This window comes from Mauremys mutica, chromosome 13 (genome assembly GCF_020497125.1).
Source record: "Mauremys mutica isolate MM-2020 ecotype Southern chromosome 13, ASM2049712v1, whole genome shotgun sequence".
NCBI lineage: Eukaryota > Metazoa > Chordata > Testudines > Geoemydidae > Mauremys > Mauremys mutica.
In genome coordinates, this window is record NC_059084.1 from 39,922,955 (window position 1) to 39,944,062 (window position 21,108).

The window sequence follows — 21,108 nt, forward strand, 5'->3', positions numbered from 1 at the left end:
TCATGGGCTCCTCATTGTATCAATACTCAGTGTGACTCTCCACATGCTTCTGAGACCCTTTGGAACATTACAGGAATTGGAAAATAAGCTACTGCACAGGCCTGTGCTAAATATGGCACAAGTATCTCCTGTGTCCTCATTCAGGTGAGTAACCCATATTCAGGAAAGGGGTCCATTACATTCAGTGGAGGTGCTGGTGTGAGTAAGGGCTTCCTGAGTGAAGCAGGCTAGCCTGGATTGAAGGGTGCAGTGTTACATTTCAGTCATTCATAGCAATCAACTTATTCTGTGTTTGTACAGCACTGAGCACAATGGGGTCCTGGGCCATGACTGCGGCTCCTATGTGCTACCCTAATAAAAAAATAAATAACCATGATAGTATAAGCAGGAAAACTGGTTAGAGTATTTTTCCCTCAGCTCATTTTTGATGGAAAGGCTGATTGTTTACCAAAAAACTAAAAACCTAAAATTTTCTGCTGAAAATGGAAGAATATTTTGGCCAGAAAACAAAACAAAAAGAAAGAAAGAAAGAAAGAAAAATTCAGCACAGCAGTGTTTAACGTCCCCAAAATATTAGTGCAAAAACCAATTTTTGGACAATTTTTTTAGCTTTTCCAAAGAAAGTTTGACATTTTTTGAGGAAAGCACACAATTTGTCTATTTTTTTTCTGTGGTCAAAAACCCAATTTTCCTTCCAAAACGGTTTTGGCAGTGAATGTTTGACTGGCCCCAATGGTGAAGGGTGAGCAGAGAGATCTGATGTGGTTTTAGAAAGGTGGCTGCATCGCAGCTGTTGTTTGTGCCATTGACACAAAAGACCCAGCAGTAACTCCCCTGAGTCAGTCATTTAAACGCTCCTCACAGATGCAGTCAGGGGAGACACAGCCTTGTCCTGAAAAGGTACAAATATGAGCAAGCATCTCCACTTCAAACGGACCATGTTCTTCCAGATGAGATTGTGGCATTTGCACATCACTCTGTGGATACCTGGGTTCTTTATGGAGAGACTCCTAGTTTTGAAGAAAACTCAGAGAGATTAAACTGAGCTGTGGGACCTTACTACTGGTCACCAAACTGAGAAATAAGAGGCCATTACTTCAAGCTGCAAACATCTAGGAGCTTTAGGTAAGTGTTATCCCCCTACTGCTCCTGCTTAGCACAGATTTTATGCCTTCCATTCAGAACTCTCAATTGTTATTAAATTTTGATGAGGGAAGGGATAGCTCAGTGGTTTAAGCATTGTCTTGTTAAACCCAGGGTTCTGAGTTTAATCCTTGAGGGAGCCACTTAGGGACCTGGGGCAAAAATTGGTCCTGCCTAGTAAAGGCAGGGGGCTGGACTCAATGACCTTGCAAGGTACCTTCCAGCTCTAGGAGATTGGTATATCTCCTATTATTTCCTTATTTTTTTATTGATTTAGATTTTTATTTTGCCTCAACCCCACCTTATTTTTCATTAAACAACCTATTGTAGTCTATATACTATTCTATATAGGTTCTTATACCTCACTCATCACTGTTGTATCTATTAGAAGTCAAAGCTTGATTCTCCACTGCTTTCTAATATGTGTAGTCATTTTCATATGTGTAAAGTGACAGTCTCATCTCCCTTCTTTCTTTCATCTCTAAGCTCACTGACTGCAATGCCTCTCTTCCAGTACTATCCTAGACCATCTCCAATCTGGCTTCCATCCCTTGTACTCCACTGAACCCCCTCTCACTAAAGTCTCCAATTGCCTCTTCCTATCCAGATCTCACTATCAGTACATCATCCTCATCCTCTTCGACCTGTCAGCCACTTCCAAAAGCATTGACCATCCTCGTCTTGAAATCTTGTTCTCCCTTGTTCTCCCTCTGTCCTCTCCTGGTTCTCCTCCTATCTCTCAAATCGCTCCTTCAGCATGTCCTTCAATAGATCTCCCTCATCCCCACTCCAGGTTTTTGTGGGGCTACCACAGGGCTCTCTCCTTCGTCTCCTTCTCTCCACTCTCTCACTTTATCTCTGGGTGATCTCATCCACAAGCATGAATTTATCTACCATCTCTATGCTGCTAACTCACAAACCGATCTCTCTACTCCATAGTTGTCTCTACTCCATACCTGTCTCCTTCTATACAAACTAAAATCTTGGCCTGTCTCTCTGACATCAGCTCAACATGGTTCTTAAATTTCCCACCCCAAGTCCTCCCCAATACGTCTTTTCACAATCACACCACCGTCATTCTGCCTGTCACCCAGGCCCGTAATCTGTGTAATCTTGAACTCAGACCTCTCTCAATGGCCTTGCATGCAGCCTATGTCTAAATTGTGAAGATTCTTTCTTGAAAACATATATAAGAGGTGGCCTTTCCTATCCCTCCACATCCCTAAAACTCTTATCCAAGCTCTCATCATCTCACACCTCAATAGCTGCAACATCCTTCTCTCTGGCCTGGATAAATGCAGTCTTTTCCCACATATATACATTCAGAATGCTGTTGTAAGGATCATTCTTCTAGTCTGTCACATTGACCTTATCAGCCTTCATTTTGTTAGGCTAACCAAGCCAAGCCCCTTAATAATCCTTTTGTAAGGTAGGTTCTCCATTCCTTGGATCATCTTAGTACCTGTGACTGGGACTTGGGCACAAATCTGCCTTTGCAAATTGACTTACAGGCTCCTATGTTTATTAGGATGCATTGGAAATTGCAACCTCAGGTGATAACATTATATTAAAGTTTAATGCTATGACACTCACATTATATTATACTGTTTGTTTAACTAGATACATCCTATGGCAGATGGAGAGTGGGGAAATCAAACATCAGTCACAGAATTTATCCTCCTGGGATTCGGTAACAACTCTGAGCTGCAGACCCTCCTCTTCCTGCTGTTTCTCATGTTCTATATTGTGACCATGGCTGGAAACATCTTCATGATTGCTCTAGTTGTGGCTGATCAGCATCTTCACACCCCCATGTACTTCTTCCTCGGGAACTTGTCCTGCTTGGAGACCTGCTACAGCTCCACCATCCTGCCCAAGATGCTGACGAGTCTCCTGACTGGGGACAGAACTATTTCATTTAGCAGGTGTTTCATGCAATTTTATTTCTTTGCTTGCCTTGCTGGTACCGAGTGTGATCTCCTCTCTGTGATGTCTTATGATCGGTATTTAGCAATATGCAAGCCACTGCATTATGCTGCCCTTATGAATAGCAGGTTCTGCCTCCAGCTAGCAGTTGGATCATGGATAAGTGGATTTATGGCTAACTCCGTGACAATATTTTTCATGTCACAATTAACTTTTTGTGGTCCCAATGAAATTGACCACTTCTTTTGTGATTTCACTCCTATCATAAGACTCTCCTGCAGTGATTCTCATTTAATGGAACTTGTGGCTTTCATTCTGGCCTCCATATATACACTGCCTCCTTTTATATTAACTCTGATGTCCTATGTTTGTATCATGATAACCCTCCTGAGAATCCATTCCAGCATAGAGAGGCAGAAGGTCTTTTCCACCTGCTCCTCTCACCTCATTGTGGTGACAAGTTTCTATGGAACCCTGATCATTGTCTACATGCTGCCAGATGCCACCATGCTGAGAGAACTACACAAACTGTTCTCCGTTTCCTACACAGTCCTGACTCCCCTGGCCAATCCCTTCATCTACAGCCTGAGAAACAGAAAGGTCAAGGAGGCCCTGAGAAAAGCTCTCAGGAAATTTTTGGCCTTACAAGAATCCAGAGATTCCAAGCAATTTTTCTAAGGAAAATTAAAACAGTGTGAATCCGAGTTGTTTCAGAGCAGCACCTGTTTGGTTCTTGAGGCTCTCCTGCTCTGGCTTTTTGTCTAATCCTGGAAGGAAAAGAGCACGTTTTGGGTTTATGGGTAGGTTATAACTCACACTTGGACTTGGGCTACCTGCTGCTTCTGTTGGGATGTTTTTCTCATCTCCATATGAAACACTCATGATGCACCACATCCTCTTTCCAAGAAATTAAACTGATGTATCATGGCAGACGTTGTCTCACCACCTACCCAACCTGCAGTGTGCAATGGGAGCATGAGCCACCAGAACTTCAGCTGCTATGAGACACCATTTCAGCATTTCAGAGTTGAAATATGTCTTTCTGTTTCAGTATGGTTGGAATTATTGTTATAGATATTACAGTAATATTGTTATAGTAATACAGAGTACCCCCAGTCACTAACTGAAATTCCTTTATTAAATCCAAAGGCTAAATTATGTTTTTAAAATGGCTCTAGACATGTCTAGAAACCTAAATACTAAGTAATTACTATACCCACCTGTCATAAACAGATAGTTAAGGGTTAATGCCTCTTTTACCTGCAAAGGGTTAAGAAGTTCACCTAGCCTAGCTGACACCTAACCAGAGGAACCAATGGGGTAACAAGATGTTTCAAAAGGAAGGAGGGAAGTTTCCTTTGTTTAGAGTCAGTTTCAGTTTCAGTCGGAGTGAAAAAGATCAAGGAACCAGCCTCTTATCAGAGTAGTAAGTTTTAGAAAGGAATAAATAGGTTTATGTTTATTTTCTTTTGTAACTTGTCTTTGTGCAATTAGGGGAGTAATCAAATTTGAGTATTCTTCTGTGTACTAAGGTTTTTGCCCAGGGGAACATCCTGTGTTTTAAATCTGTTGTCTGTGAGATCAGCTTGTATGCTGTCTCCCAGAGGTTTTTTTTCTTTTCATTAGCAAAATAAGTGTAAAGAGGCCTTCTCTTCTGAACACGGACTGGTGCACCCGGGGCAATTCCGGCTTCTTGGCTTCTGTAGTTGTCTTGTACATGGACATGTCTTTGTGTCTAGGCTCCCTGTTTTAAAATCCCGCTCACAAAACTATGTGTTTTTATACACAAGGCCAAATGCTCATTGGTGAAAGTTTTTCAAATAACCCACCACACAACAGCTCATTTCTAAAAGGCTCTTGTTTAAAATTTTGGGACTCTATGATTGGTCTAACAACTGCATTCTGTGACCTAGCTGTAAAACAACCTCTGATTGGTACACCAAAAGGAGGGGCTAGCTCCCCAGGCTCGCCACCCAGAACAGCTATCTATCATTTCACTACCGACAGTCGCTAGGGTAGGATGTCTCACTCTGCATGTGTCTAGTAACACAGACTCTTACTGCTTTATTTTTCTTCTCTTTCTATTCTTTCATAACCTGCCTTTACTATCCTCTTTCTTCAATAACTTACCTCTCTTCTTTCAAATTTTCTTTTTTCTCTAAACCTTACTCAAACTCTCTTTTTTTGTCTTTACACTCTCTCACACTCTTCTTTCAACCTTTTTTCCCCATGTATCCAAGCACAAACATACACAACACTTCCCTTAGTCAAACACATACATATACACATTTTTTCAAAATGGCCGACGGCAACGGGGTGGGAAGCCGAGACATAAGCCATAAAAGGGGCATGGAAACCTGTAAAAAATGCATGGTGATGAATACTATCAAGAGTTATACTACTCACCCGGTAAGGTTGGGCTCTAATTGGGTGAGCATTATCTGTGTCAATGGAGTGGTATGCACATTTGGTCTGTCCTGGGGTGGCTGAGAACATGGGTGTGAAAATAGTGCACAGCTCCTTGATCTGCTGTCACTGAATACGTCCGAGGGTCATAGAAAGCTTCACCTCTCCCATGCCACCGTCACTTTTTCCTTCATAGCAGACACCTTCAGGCCACTCAGCGTTATCTCCTCTCTGGTCTGAAAACTGAAAAACCTTTAATTCTCTGGAATAAAAGGGCTTTAGAGAAATAACATGATACACTTTAGGTTTGAGGTGGGGTTTGTTTAGGCTGTGCTATAGTTAACAGCCCCCAGGTGCTCTTGGACCGTAAATGGCCCTTCCCATGATGCTTCTATCTTATGGGCCAGGAGCGCCTTTAAGACCATCACCTGGTCCCCTACTTTGATTGAATGCTCTCTGGCATGTTTATCATACCAGACCTTTTGCTCTTTCTGAGCATCTAGTAGCTTCTCTCTAGTAAGTGCTAAAGAGTCTCAGAGGGTGTTTTGTAGGTTGTTTACAAACAGGGGCAGCTCTAGGAACCAGCAAAGCAAACACGTGCTTGGGGCAGCCCATTTGCAGGGGCGGCAGGGATCCAGCATGGGAGCTGAGAACCAACAGGGGGCTCTGGGAGCTGTAGTTCCTTGGTTAGCTCCTTGCCTATAAAGCCAGCCCTGGAGCAGGGAAAGAACTACATTTCCCAGCATTTCCTTGGCCACTACCGACAGGAAAGGAAGGGGGAGGAAGTGAGGTATCTGAGACCTCATGCTGCAGTCTGCTGTGAATGGAGAGCTGCACTGTGAAGGGTAGGGATACATATTTTAACATTCAAAAAATAGGACACTCCACAGGGAGGGAGGGTAGCCCCACCCAGACACCATCCACTCCCTCCAACTGCCCCCCACAGAGAGGATTTTATCTCTGTTTGCTGTAACTTTGAACCTAAGGCTGGGGGTGGGGTTCCTCTGGGTCATAAGAATCTGATTACCCAGTAAAATATTTTCCATCCTGATTTTACAAAGATGATTTTTTCCTTTCTTTTTCTTTAATTAAAAGTTTTCTTTTTATGAACCTGATTGATTTTTTTTTCTTTCTTCTTTTAAGATCCCAGGGAATTGGGTCTGGACTCACCAGGAGTTGGTGGGGGAAAGGAGAAGGGAATGGTTAATTTCTCCTTGTGTTAAGATCCAAGGGGTTGGATCGGTATCACCAGGGACTTGGTGGAAAAGCCTCAAGCCTATCCAGGGAGGGAAAACTTTTGTGGGGACAGGGAGTGTGCCAGACACTGGAATTCTGGCTGGTGGCAGTGTTACCGGATCTAAGCTTGTAATTAAGCTTAGAAGTGTCCATGCAGGTCCCCACATCTGTACCCTAAAGTTCAGAGTGGGGAAGGAACCTTGACACCTGGCTACTCCTGCATGTTCAGAGTAAGGCACAAAAATAGATGTAGGATCTAACTTCCTCCTGGGAGTACCAACTACTTAGCATAGAATCATAGAATATCAGGGTTGGAAGGGACCTCAGGAGATCATCTAGTCCAACCTCCTGCTCAAAGCAGTACCAATCCCCAACTAAATCATCCCAGCCAAGCTTTGTCAAGCCTGACCTTAAAAACCTCTAAAGAAGGAGATTCCACCATCTCCCTAGGTAACCCATTCCAGTGCTTCACCATCCTCCTAGTGAAAAAGTTTTTCCTAATATCCAACCTATGCAGAGTTATAGCAGTGATAATGCTAGGCCATGGTTTCTTGTAAGTGTTTTAGAGTACTTTAAATTGACTGAGTCAAATATTCATGGATTTTCAGAATTCAAGGCCAAAAGGGACCATCACAATCTAATGTGACCTTCTAACTGTCTGTGGCATTTGAGACCACCACTCTTAACACTGGGGTAACTCAGTAAACAGCCATGAGGACAATGTAGTGACTCAGCATTTATAGTGGTGAGCAGGACATGGCCAAAGCTAAGGGCATGAATCTCACGATACCAAGCAAGAGAAGAACTGACAGGGAGGAGAGATGCTGCACGGAGTATGGAAACTCAACTACCCTTTCATATAGATAAGTGTTCCCATTTGTGTTGGTTAGAGCTGGTTAGATTTTTAGTTTTCAGTGAAAAATAGAAAACTGAGATATTTCAATTCATAAATTCCATTCAATAACATATTTAAAAGTAGCCACTCTTCAACAACAACAACAAAAATATAAAAAACAGACTTCAAAACGAAACTGCAGAGCTCCAATTAATTTGCAAACTTAACACCATTAATTTGGGCTTGAATGGGGACTTGGAGTGGCTGGCTCACTACAAACACAATTTTCCCTCTCTTGGTATTGACACCTCATCAATTATTGGGAGTGGACCACATCCACCCTGACTGAATTGGTCATTATTGGTTATCCACTTACAAGGTAACTCCCTTCTCTTCATGTGCCAGTGTATATGTATGCCTGTATCTGTAATTTTCACTCTACGCATTTGAAGAAGTGTTTTTTTAACCACGAAAGCTTATGCCCAAATAAATATGTTAGTCTTTAAGGTGCCACTGGACTCCTCGCTGTTTTTATGATTATCTGGTTTGACCTCCTGTATAACACAGGCCATTGAACTTCCCTGAAATAATTAGTAGAGCAGATCTTTATAAAAATATCCACTCCTGATTAAAAATGGTCAGTGATGGAGAATTGTAAATTGGTCCAATGGTCAATTACTCTCATAATGTATGCCTTATGTCCAATCTGAATTGGTCTAGCATCAACTTCCAGCCATTGGATTGTGTTAGACCTATCGCTCCTAGACTGAAGAGCCCATTATGAAATATTTTCCCCATACTTATAGATGGTAATCAAGTCACCCCTTAACCTTCTCTTTGTTTGGGTCATGTTTTCTAATCTTTTAATCATTCTAATGGCTCTTCTCAGAGTCCTCTCCAATTTATCAACATTCTTCTTGAATTGTGGGCACCAGAACTGACTGGACACAGTATTCCAGCAGCAGTTGCTCTAGTTCCAAATATAGAGATAAAATAACCTCTCTACTTGGTCTACATTGCAGAGGACGTGGGGGAGATTCCCAAACCTGAGCCATTCTTTTTAGGTGACAAATACGAGGAGGTGGCATTAGAAAAGGTTGTGATGGGTACCCCCCGGAGCACCACCTGGAACTGAGGCACCACGAGCCCTCTGATCCACCAGCCTGGGCTCCCTCTCACACTATACTGCTGTGACAAGTTGCAGACACGCTCCCAGACTTGCACTTCCATCAGCATACACACAGGCAGGGATACACCCAGCTGCAATTACATTGACCAGCCACTGCATGTGAACTAACAATAGAGAGGCTGAAGCCAAGGTAACTCAGCTCCCCAGGCATGCAACCTCTCTGGAGCATAAACCCAAAATTATACTGGCTTGCACTGCACAGGGAACTGTACAGGGAAAGCTCATAGAGTTCGCCCCCCCCCATATGCAACAGCATCTCTGAGCTAAGATTCCCATGCAATTCACTCCAAACTCGCCGGTTTAGATTAAAACATAAAATAAATGTATTGACTACAAAAGATAGATTGTAAGTGATTATAAGTGATAGCAAACAGATCAAAGCAGATTACCTAGCAAATAAACAAAAATGCAACCTAAGCTTAATATACTCGATAGATTGGATATGAATAGCAGATTCTCACACTAACTGATTGTTCAGGCAGACTTGTAGATTCTTAAGGGACAAGCTGCACTTGCTTTTATGGCTGGACTCCCCAGGTCTTTCTTACAAAGGCTAGAAATCCCTTTAGCCTAGGTCCAGCACTTCCCCCAGTTCAGTCTTTGTTCCTCAGGTGTTTTCTTTTGTGGGGAGTGAAGAACCCCAGACAATGTCATTCCCTGCTTTATATAGCTTTAGTATGTGGCAGGATCCCTTTGTTTCAAAGTTTGGTTCCCAGACCTGTTTGTGGAAAAATACTGGCATCCCAAGAGGGAGTCCAGCATCATATGGCCTCATCATATGTCCTTGAACAGTCATAGCAGCCATTACTTACAGGCTGCCTGTAGTGTTCTCAGGAAGGCTCACCAGGTGGAGGATAAGCTTCTCCTAAGGCCTATTGTTTTTTCTAATGGCCCATTACCCTGAATAGGCCCTTCCCCACCTGCTATCTAGGCTGAAAGCATCTTGTCTAGTGGGCATTAACCAGGTGTAATTACATTTGAAGTACAGATACATACTCAATATTTATAACTTCAGATACAAAAATGATACATGCCTACAAATAGGACAATTATATTCTGCAACTCATAACTTTTCTAATGACACCTCACATGACTTATCTTGCATCAAATACATCATAATTATATCATACTCATGTCTTAATAATATCACTATGAAGAATATGTGGTGCAATGTCATAGGGTCTACCCCAAGCCCCTTCTTGTGGGGCTCTGAGGCTGGGTCATGCAGCTGCGAGAGGGGTGAGAATTGCTGCTGTCTTCCTCTTGGCAGTTTTAAGATCACTCGGGATAAAGCAAAGAAAAGCAACACAATACCTGAAAGGGCAGGTATTTCACTCTTTTCTTCTCATAAACCAACCAAGAGATTTGCTTGCAAGTTCTTGGAAATTTCATCCACACTCACAGAATATTACTGTAAGTGTGGGGGCCAATGCACTGTATTCTTCACCTGTTAAAGTGGGAACAGTGGGTGGGGGGCAGTGCAAGTCTCAGGCATTTCCCTCCAAAATGTGTCACAGAGCCAGAGGTCAGCCACACCCAGACTCTGCCCTTAGTTTAAGAAGTCCAGATCCTGCTAGTCTGGAGTTTAACAGGTACCCTAAGATAAGTTAGGGCTACTCACAGGAGTGCTATTTTGCCGGATCATATCCCAGTGATTGCCCCATTACGTATATGTCTGTTATCGTGAAATATCTGTGTTCTTGTAAAAGAGAAAAAATCTAAGGACAGCTTTCCTCAAGGCTTCCTTTACCTCCTTGTTTTTCAGGCTGTATATGAGGGGGTTGACCAATGGGGTTAGGGCTCCATAGACAACAGAGAGCACTTTGTGCAGGTCCCTCAATGCCTCAGAGCCTGATAGCATATACACAATGACTAGCGTCCCATAGAAAATTGTCACCACAATGAGGTGGGAGGAGCAAGTGGAAAAGGCCTTTTGCCTCCCACTAGTGGAAGGGATTCTCAGGATGGCAGGGATGATACAAACGTAGGATGCCACTGTTAATAGAAATGGAGGCACTGTGAATATGGAGGAATGTATGAAAGCAGTAACTTCCAGCATGTGGGTGTCACTGCAGGACAGTTTTATTATTGGGCTAAAATCACAAAAGAAATGGTCAACTTCATTGGAGCCACAGAATCTTAATTGTGACATCATAAATATTATGATGGCAACAGACATAAATCCACTGATCCAAGACCAGGCCACTAGGTGGAGGCAGAACCTGTCATTCAAAAGGACTGCATAATGTAGCGGTTTCAATATTGCCAAATACCGATCATAGGCCATCACAGATAACAGAGAACACTCAGTGGTTAGCAAAGAACCAAAGAAATATAACTGTGTGATGCAGTCACTAACAGAAATGGTTCTGTCACCAGTCAGGAGACTGGTTAGCATCCTGGGCAGGATGGTGGAGCTGTAGCAGGTCTCTAAGCAGGATAAGTTCCCCAGAAAGAAGTACATGGGGGTGTGAAGTTGATGATCAGTCACAACTAGTGCAAAAATGAGGATGTTCCCGGTCATGGTCACAATGTAGATCACTAGAAACAGCAGGAAGAGAAAGATCTGCAGCTGAGGGACATTCCCGAATCCAAGGAGGATGAATTCTGTGATGGACGTTTCATTTCCCTGTTGTTTTCTTCCCATAAGTTTCATCTAAGGAAAATATATTAAAAAATCCATTTTGTAGTGTAACTTCCATTTCAATAAACTCAACTTTTTAACTCTGGTTTCTCACTGCTGGTTGCAATGTCAGTGGTTGAGTCAAGACTCCAGATGGCAGAGGCATTCTTGGTAAAATTTTTGAAAGTGCCTATATTAAATCACTTTGGAATAGTTCCTATTGTCTGGTATCTCTATGGCAGAACACATCTCCCCTTCTGCCTCCTGAACATCCCTGTGTATTACTTTAACCACAATGTCTGAGATTACCAGTGGAGATTATGGGAATTAAATACCACTCACTTGGCTTCAAATCAAAATACCAATCAGATTCAAATGCTGGGCTCATACCTCTTTTACCTATTTTTACATTGCAGAGTCCAGCAGATTCCAATGGAGTGGACACTAGAATTGGATTCCAGAGACATCGGTTTTATTGCTTTCTCATCCACTCCATGTCCTTGGGCTTGTCACTTCCCCCCTCCAGGCCTCTGTGCCCTCCTCTATAAAACAGATGATGAGGATGGTACCACTTACCTTTTCTGAATATGATTTGAGATTTGTGAAACTAGAGCTCTACAAATGCTCAGTTGCTCTTGTGTAAAATTGACTTAATGATACTTAAGACCAGGGCCGGCTCCAGACCCCAGCGCGTCATGACTGCGGACGGTTTGCTGGTCCCGCGGCTCGGGTGGACCTCCCGCAGGCATGCCTGCGGATGCTCCACTGGAGCCGGGGGACCAGCGGAACCTCCGCAGCTGTGGGAGGTCCACTGGAGCCGCGGGACCAGCGGACCCTCCGTAGTCATGCCTGCGGGAGGTCCGCTGGTCCCGCGGCTCCGGTGCACCTCCCGCAGGCATGACTGCTTGGGGCAGCCAAATTCCTAGAGCCGCCCCTGCTTAAGACAGTTTACAAAGTTCTTTAATAGCTATGACAATTACTGCAATATAACAATGCTATGTTATCATACTGCTATGAGTCCATGCATATCTTTGAATAAATTTTCAGAGGAGAAATTAAATGTAACTCACAGTTGCATCAAACTTTTATATTTTCACCTTAGTTTCTGTAGATATGGCATCGACTCTGTGTTTAACAACACATTATTTTTATACATTTTCTCCCTCCTCCCCTCATTTTACTGATATACCTCTGAAATCTCTCCTAAAGGGAATCACACAGTATGTTTATTTCTCCGCAAGGATATTCACCATTCTTTCTGACAGCTGTTCAACACCTAATATTTACTGGCAAAACTTTCAAGAAATGCCTAAGAGACAGATTTTGAAATGTATTCATCCACCTTAACTTGTGGATAGGCACTTTGAACATTTTAAACATGACACAGAGCATAATCTGTATAGCTTGATTTTGGAGGTCTGCCAATGTCTGCTTGGATATGGTTTGAGGAATATGTCTTTGTCCAGTTGTTAATTCCAGTTGGTTTGATGAATGCCATTTCTATTTGCAACCATCTCTCTGGATGGGATCATCTCTTTTGTAGAAGGAAACCTATAACAGGTTGTGGGTAAGATATGCCTGGAAAGCAGTGACAACACCATCAAAGGCCATCATCACTGAATGGCTCACCCCTGGTGAAACAAGGGGAGTGTTGAGAGGCCCACATCTAGGAACAGTGCACAGTCACTACCTGGATCCAGGAAACTCAGTAAAACATGGGATTCAGAGGTCAGATTCAATCACAATGGTCCAATCTCCATTCTGAGTGGGGGATTGGACCAGGAGGTTACACTTGCATCTAAATTTTCCCCTTGACTGAAACTCAAAACTGCCCCACTAAAGAAAGCCACGGGAATATTTAGTAATCCAAAGAATGGAACAGATCCTTCTGGTTCTAATGTCACAAGGCTTCTGGTGGCCATTAGAGTTTTTCAGCTAACAATCCTGTTTTCACTGTTTTTATTGTTTGAACCTCACCTTTTTTTTTGTAATCCCATTGCTGCTGCCGAAAAACACAGATAGGATGGGAATTTGGAAATATAATGTAGTGACCAACCTAGGTGGAAATACGGAAAGATGTTATTCATTCATTCAAAATAACTGCAGAGATAGTCTGGCACATAATTAATACACATGCTAAATAAATAAATAAATGCCTAACTCCTATTAATGTCCCCAGCTCCTACAGTATCAAAACACACAGCTGGAACCCAACATTTCAATTGGCAAATAAACTCTTGGGAATAGTTTCACACACAAATGTATTTAGGTGTGTTTGTTGTGGTCAGGATAACCCTGCAACTTTCCATTGGGTGCAGGAGCATAACTCATACACAATGGGAACATGGAATGCAGGGTACGGGCCCACCCAGAAGGAAATTAAGCCAGCCTGGAATTTTGACTTCCTCCAGAATGAAGGGGCTCAGGTTTTGAAACAGTTACAGATGTTTTGATGGGATGTATTCCTCTAATTTCCATAGAAGAAGATGTTCAGTGGCAAAAATAAGGCAGTTAGGTTGAAATTCCAAACATTGTCCAGGACTGACTCAGTTGAAATTACAATCTATGTAATAAATTCTAGGACTGTCATTCCGTGTGTCAGTCTGAAGTTTCTAAGCCTGAAAATCAAAAAGGAATCCTCCAAAAGGTGGAAACATGGACAAATTTCTATGGAGGAGTACAAAATAATATCACAGGTGTACAGGGACAGAATCAGTAAGGCTAAGGCACAAAATGAGTTGCAATTAGAAAAGGACATCAAAGGCAATAAAAAGAGGAATTAAAAGTACATTAGGAGCAAGAGAAAGACAAAGGAAAAGGTAGGTCCTCTACTTAGCGGGAAAGGAAAGCTAATATTTGATGACATCAAGAAGGCTGGAAAATTCACACAACCAGCACATACCAGAACCCCAAACATCTGTCCAAAGACTAGAATGTCAGTTGAGTCAGTGTGAAGTGATGGAAGTAGATACAAGAACATTAAGAGCTCTCTTTGTTTAGAATATCACCAGGTTCATTTATCACTGTGCTTCTCTGTTGATTAGTGTCCAGTTTTTAACTTTTCAGCCACTTTTGGACTTTCTAACACACATGACTTTGAGATACACTCATGGAACAGTGCAGGCTTCCAGCTACTAGTGAAGAAGTAAGCAGATTGTCTCCAGATTGCTTGGCACAGTGACTTTGCTGACCTGGCAGCTAAATGGTAGGTAACATTTCAGAGAAGAGGGACCTCAGACAAATTTGATTAAATTAACTCAAACTTTAAAAAAAACCTGTGATTAATCCCTACTGGATGGAATATGAAATGTCACTCTCCTTTCCCCTCCCTGCCCATTCTTCCCCCTTCTTTTCCCTCCTCTCTCATTTATTTACCTTTCTGTTCTTCTGCTTTATTTTATTTTTTGGGGAGGCTTTTGTTCTCCACTTCATTTTGGGGAAAAGAAAAATACAAACAAATAAATAAGAAATGTACACAGTTAAGAGTACATTACAATTACTGAGTTAACATATAAATAAAGAAGGATTAGATGTTTAAAGGAGTTTAAAGGAGACAATTGCCCTCTCACTTACCCTAGTGTAAACTTTCCCTGATGTCAATAGAGATGTACTGCTGTAAAACTGCAATAAGTGAGAGGAGAATGACACCAAAAGAGAGGTGACTTCTTCTTTCTCTTCAATTTTGTAATGCCCCTATATAAATTCTTGCCTTGCACTTTTGTCACATTCACAGCACTATTCCCCATGGCTGAATTGCAACCACCTATATCTGCTCTGGTGACCAAATGGGAATTCTCACCAAAAAGTCTCTGCTGTGATGTTGCCAGGCAACCAGAACTATTCTTTAGTTACAAATGGAGACAGAGGTCAGCTGTGAATGATGCAAAGTTTCTGCTTGTAGTGGGGTGGTTACCTGGTCCAGCCCTGACAAGGTAGAAGCCAGCCCTGGGAGAGTGTAGGGTCTAGGAGAAAAAGCCCAAGCTGACTGGGGAAGGAGCTACACCTGGGCCACACCCCAATCAGGGCAGCTGGGCCTTATAAGAAGGCCAGGGCAGCAGAGCAGAGGCTTACCTCTAGCTGTGGAGGGAGACTGGCCTGGCTTGGTCTGGCCTGGCCTGGCCTGTAGGGGAGTAAGAAGGTACCTGGGTATGAATTAGGGCTGGGGAAGAGCCAGGGGAGCTCCAGGCTGGTGACTCCCCAGGCTGCAGGGCCTGGTTCCAGGCCCATACAGGTACTGGGTGGTAAAAGAAGGCAGCAGGTCAAACTTCCTTGCCTGTGATGAGTGGCTTTTATACTTCAGTCTGTCCAGTGAGCAGGGTCTAGGTAAGGACTGGCAGTAGCCCAGAATGAGATGAGGTAAGATGGGGGTAATGGATGGGGGCTCTCTGGGGAAGGGAGACTTACAGAGATTGTTGGGGTATTGCCAGGGGGCAGAACACCAGAGAAAATGGGCACTGGAGTCTGGGAGGGACATGGGGGGGCAAGATGTGGCAGATCACTGGCCTGCAGAGGGTGCTCTGTGCTGGAAATCAAGCTAATTCCCTGAGAGACCAGTGGGAGGCGCTGCAGGGATGAGTCCACACACACTGCTACATCTGATATGGGGTGGGTTGTAGAATGGACAGCTTCAATCCGCAAGAGCTGGAAAAGCTGAAGGGGAGGGGGGGAAGTCACTTGGTCATCAGAGAAAGCTGCAAAATGATCATAGGTCCCTAGCTGTTGCTTTGCAGTGACTGTGTCTGGGGGTGAGGGGTGTCATGTTGCTGTAGTGTCCTGGTGAGTCATCATACAGACACAGATGTTAACAGTAGCCAGCATGCTGAGCATGCCTATAGGTGACCCTCTACTATCCTCATTTCAGAGTTGGGAGCAGATCCATTCCTGCCTTGGAGTTAGACCATTATGTTACTACTCTTCTTTAGCATTTCAGGATCTTCCTCAGTCTTCCTGCATCCTGGAGGGAAGGGAAGTGGTTCCTTTCTATTTCCTCCACCTCTCAGCCCTTTGTGGGGTCCAAGTCTCCCCCTATAAAGTGTGACTAGTTCAGTGTTGTACACTATGGCAGGTAGGAAGAACAGGGCCCCCTGGGTGGGATCTGGGAGGAGCTGTTCTGTTTCCTCAGCAATCCTTGTCCATTCTCACATACCACACTCAATAATGGGGACTGTTCCTCTTTACGAGCCAGGCATTAATCTGCCTCAATTCTGCCATGCCGCTTCAATATGTGCTCCCCATGGCAACCATGCATAGCAATCCCTGTAAAAGTCAATGCCTAACATTGGGGGACTTAGTGAATTCCTATTCAGGCAAAATTCCACGGGTTAGTGGGCTACTGATCTGAGTCACAATGCAGACTTAGGATTCAAAGACAATTGAATTTTGATTCCCTGTCCCAAGCCATATCTCCACACCTAATGTTTTATAGCAAAGATTGGTCACCACTCGGCTCTAGAAACTTTCCCCATAGCTGAGTACAATTGGAAATGCCATGCATACTGCAACCATGCTGGCTCCCGTCTTTCCTTCTTGGCATATCAGTAAGATGAATGTTTGGTAAAAGTGATACCCTAATGTAAATAAGCACCATTTATGTGCACAAGATCCTGTTTCTCTCTAGTATCAGCAGCAAGCAAATACAGCTGCCTGCTACTAATTCACATGGAAAGATGATAGTCCTTTAGATCAAGTGGTAAAGGCCTATGGTAATTCAGGGTTCAATATTTTTGGCAGGGCTAGTTAGTATCTATGTACTCCATATGTACATCTGTCTTATGTGTAAGGTTATAAAATTTTCAGATGACACCCAATTGAAGGGGGTTGCCAGCATTTGGGGAGGACAGGATTAGAATTCCAAACAAATGTGACAAAATTGGAGAATTGGTGTGCACGATACCAGATGAAATTCAGTGATAAGTGCAAAGAATTTTACTTTGGAAGGAAAAATCAAATGAACGTCAATAACAAAATGGGGAGTAACTGACCAGGCAGAGTCCTGCAGTAACTGGGAGTCATAGTGGATCAAAAATCAAATATGAACCAACAATGTGATGCAGTTGAGGAAAAGGCTCACACTCTCAAAGTATATATTAACAAGAGCGTTGTACTCAGCACTGGTGAGGATTCAGCTGCAGTACTGTGTCCAGTTCTGAGTGCCACATGTAGGCCTTGCTGGAGGCCTTGGTATAACTAACAGTGTGAACCAAAGTCTGTGAACCAGAGAAGGCCTGGCCTTGGCAAATAGCAATGCACCAGGTATTAGCGAACACCAAGTAAGCACATTGCTGACCTGAGAAGATGGTACAAGAACACCCAGAGTTCAAGTAACTGTGTAAGCACATTCCTAGGAGATGGTACAGAGACACACTGACCCCTCGTATGATAAAGAAAGAATGACAGGATAATGGAGGAGGATGTTTCATCGGAGCTAGCAGTTACAAGGTACAGGATAGTAACACAGTGTATGGTGTGTAATACATAACTTATTTGTATAAAAGGAGAAGTCACAGGAGGGGCCTCTTTGTGCCAGCCTAAGGGACAGGATCCTGGCATCTTTATTGAGCCAGTGCCAGTGTCGTGAGCATACGTGTGGTAGTGTACATGTAACCATTGAGCGGGGAACTAAGACTGTGACTTATCAAAAATAAACCTGGCTGAGTAACTTCACCAATGAACTGAGCCTGTGGTCTTTGTTTATGAACAACATCAAGGTCTGATAAGCTGCATTCCCTGTTAGTGTAGCTGATGTCAGAGCTCCAGACACAGCAGCACTCAGCAGCTTTAGCACTGCAGCAGCAACACCACACTTTAAGAAGGATGCGGATGAATTCGGCAGGCTGTAGGCTGGAAGGATCAGGGAATGGTAAAATGTTAGTTTCCACTCCCACTGACCTGGTCAGCAGCAAATTACTGCTGCCAGGGAGAAATGGGGAGCATTCTTCCTGAGTCATAAACCCTCCCTTTGGTTGCTCCTGGGGCTGTGTGACCTACCTCTCGGATGAAGCACAGGAGCATGTAACATGTAGCCATGGAACCTTTAATAACACTGATGAAGGCCAAGTCATCAGTGAGAACTCTTGGCACATTCATACGTTTACCTTCTCTCATGGAATCATTTTAGGATATAGACCTGCAGCACGTGAATTGTCAGGAAAGGAAGAGTGATGATTGGTTGACTTATCTGTGATGTCATCATGGCTGCACTTAAGAGTGATCTGAGCTGCTGACATAGCCATGTGCATAATTTATTCCTAATCTAATGATTAGACAATTTTTCTTAACAATTTAGCATTATTAAAATCTAATGGTTACAAACGTAGCCTACATAAATATTTTGAATCAGTTTTAACATTATGGAAAGTGTGAACAGTATGCTTTATTTCAGTTGTAAGGTCATTCGGGGGAAAAGGCAGGAGAGGGGACAAATGCTAAATTAACGCTAAAATGCTGAAAACACCTTTTAAAATATTTTATTCTTATGAAGTAATTAAGATATTTTCTTGCAAACTCATCCATGCTCAAATTATAAGTAATCAAAGTTCAGAGATGATATACAGTATTGTTCAGACATTTGAGTGTGAGTGCTGGTGCAGTGTATATCTCAGAATTTAGCTTGATGTGCTAATACCCCCTCCCCCAATTTTATCACATGACCACAGGTGCCCAACACACAGACTGTGCCGTTAAAATCTGTCCTTGAATTCAAAATATCCTTATCCTGATATTCACTAGTTCAACAGGCTCATTAAGATAATTTAGGGCTACTCACATGAGTCAGACTTTGCAAGTTCATGTCCCAATGATTGCCCCATTACATCTATGTCTGTTATCTTGAAATATCTATATTCTTGTCATAGACAAAAAATCTAAGGAGAGCTTTCCTCAAGGCTTCCTTCACCTCCTTGTTTCTCAGACTGTATATGAGGGGGCTGACCAGTGGGGTCAGGACTCCATAGAAGACGGAGAACACTTTGTTTAGGTCCTTTAGTGCATCAGAGCTTGATAGCAAATACACAATAACTAAAGTCCCATAGAAAATTGTCACCACAATGAGGTGGGAGGAGCAAGTGGAAAAGGCTTTTTGCTTCCCAGTGGTGGAAGGGATTCTCAGGATGGCAGAGATGATACAAACATAGGATGCCAGTGTTAATAGAAATGGAGGCAGTGTGAATATGGAGGAATGTATGAAAGCAGTAACTTCCAGCATGTGGGTATTGCTGCATGACAGGTTTATTATTGGGGTTAAATCACAAAAGAAATGGTCAATTTCATTGGGGCCACAGAATGTTAATTGAGACATCATAAATATTAAGATGGCAATAGATGTAAATCCACTTATCCAAGACCCAACCACTAGCTTGATGCAGAATTTGCTGTTCATAAGGGCTGCATAATGCAAGGGTTTGCATATCGCTAAATACCGATCATAAGACATCATAGCTAAGAGAGAACATTCAGTGGTTGCCAGAGAACCAAAGAAATAAAATTGTGTGATGCAGCCTCTAACAGAGATGGTTCTGTCCCCAGTCAGGAGATTGGCCAGCATCCTGGGCAGGATGGTGGAGGTGTAGCAGGTCTCCAAGCAGGCCAAGTTCCCAAGGTAGTAGTACATAGGGCTGTGAAGGTGCATCTCAGCCACAACTAGTGCAATGATGAGGATGTTTCCAACCATGGTCACAATGTAGATCACTAGGGACAGCAGAAAGAGAAGGATCTGCAGCTGTGTGAGTGTCCCGAATCCTAGGAGGATGAATTATGTGATGATTGTTTCATTTCCTTGTTGTTTGTTTGCAGTAGGTTTCATCTGGGGGAAATAAAAACAAATACTGCATTTTATAGTCTAACATTCAAAGGAGTCAGCATTTTAATTCCAGTGTCCCCCTGCTTGTTGCCATCCCAATGACTGGGTCAAGATGCTAGATGGTAGAATCATTCTTGGTAGAGGCACTCTTCCCTCCATTCAGTGGCGGCTCCAGACCCCAGCACGCCAAGTGTGTGCTTGGGGCAGCATGCCTCGGGGGGTGCTCTGCCGGTCGCTGAGAGGGAGGCACGCGGCTCCAGTGGACCTCCCGCAGGCATGCCTGCGGAGGGTCCGCTGGTCCTGCGGCTTCTGTGGAGCATCCGCAGGCATGCCTGTGGGAGGTCCACCGGAGCCGCGGGACCAGCGGCCGACAGAGCGCCCCCTGCAGCGTGCCGCCGTGCTTGGGGCGGCGAAATGGCTAGAGCCGCCCCTGCCTCCACTGTGAAATAGTTGATTATATTACCACCTACCATCCTCTTAATGTAAATTGAGATTTATGAAATCAGCTCTCTACATAAGCTCAGTTGCTCTTGTGTAAAATGAAGATAAAGATACTTAGAAAGTTCTTTAATATCTATGATAATGATTATAGAATCATAGAATCTCAGGGTTGGAAGGGACCTCAGGAGGTCATCTAGTCCAACCCCCTGCTCAAAGCAGGACCAAACCCAACTAAATCATCCCAGGAAGGGCTTTGTCAAGCCTGACCTTAAAAACCTCTAAGGAAGGAGATTCCACCACCTCCCTAGGTAACCCATTCCAGTTCTTCACCAGTGAAGTGATTGATTTATCACTGCTAAGCATTATCATACTGCTATGAGACCACACATAATTTTGAATAGATTCTAGGAAGAGATACTAAACATGCCTGACAGTCACATCAAACTTTTATAATTGCTCCTCAGTTTCTGCAGATCTGGCATAAATTGTGTGTTTGACAACACATTCTTTTC

At 43.2% G+C, this 21,108-nt stretch overlaps 3 protein-coding genes across 4 annotated transcripts; 1 reads left to right on the forward strand and 2 right to left on the reverse strand.

Annotated features, from left to right (window-relative positions):
- The first annotated feature begins 2,796 nt into the window (after positions 1-2,796).
- On the forward strand, positions 2,797-3,747 carry LOC123348427 (olfactory receptor 6B1-like). The gene has a single exon (XM_044985954.1). The coding sequence runs from the start codon at positions 2,878-2,880 to the stop codon at positions 3,745-3,747; it is 870 nt and encodes a 289-aa protein (XP_044841889.1). The 5' UTR covers positions 2,797-2,877.
- Positions 3,748-10,413: 6,666 nt separating this feature from the next.
- Positions 10,414-15,275, reverse strand: LOC123347250 (olfactory receptor 1020-like). Of its 2 annotated transcripts, XM_044984647.1 has the most exons (3): positions 14,932-15,275; positions 13,336-13,414; positions 10,414-11,391 (listed from the first exon to the last, which is right to left on the reverse strand). In XM_044984647.1, the coding sequence occupies exon 3, from the start codon at positions 11,389-11,391 to the stop codon at positions 10,414-10,416; it is 978 nt and encodes a 325-aa protein (XP_044840582.1). In that variant the 5' UTR covers positions 13,336-13,414; positions 14,932-15,275. The 2 variants fall into 2 exon arrangements, with proteins under 2 accessions (XP_044840582.1, XP_044840581.1); XM_044984646.1 differs by lacking the exon at positions 13,336-13,414.
- Positions 15,276-19,180: 3,905 nt separating this feature from the next.
- LOC123348910 (olfactory receptor 11L1-like) lies at positions 19,181-20,137 on the reverse strand. The gene has a single exon (XM_044986611.1). It carries the CDS (start codon positions 20,024-20,026, stop codon positions 19,181-19,183), a length of 846 nt encoding a protein of 281 aa, XP_044842546.1. The 5' UTR covers positions 20,027-20,137.
- Positions 20,138-21,108: the final 971 nt, after the last annotated feature.

What these genes read in the sequence shown, in the direction of transcription:
- LOC123348427 (XM_044985954.1), top strand. Translation starts at nt 2,878, where the DNA reads ATGTTCTATATTGTGACCATGGCTGGAAACATCTTCATGATTGCTCTA.
- LOC123347250 (XM_044984646.1), bottom strand. Translation starts at nt 11,391, where the DNA reads ATGAAACTTATGGGAAGAAAACAACAGGGAAATGAAACGTCCATCACA.
- LOC123348910 (XM_044986611.1), bottom strand. Translation starts at nt 20,026, where the DNA reads ATGGTTGGAAACATCCTCATCATTGCACTAGTTGTGGCTGAGATGCAC.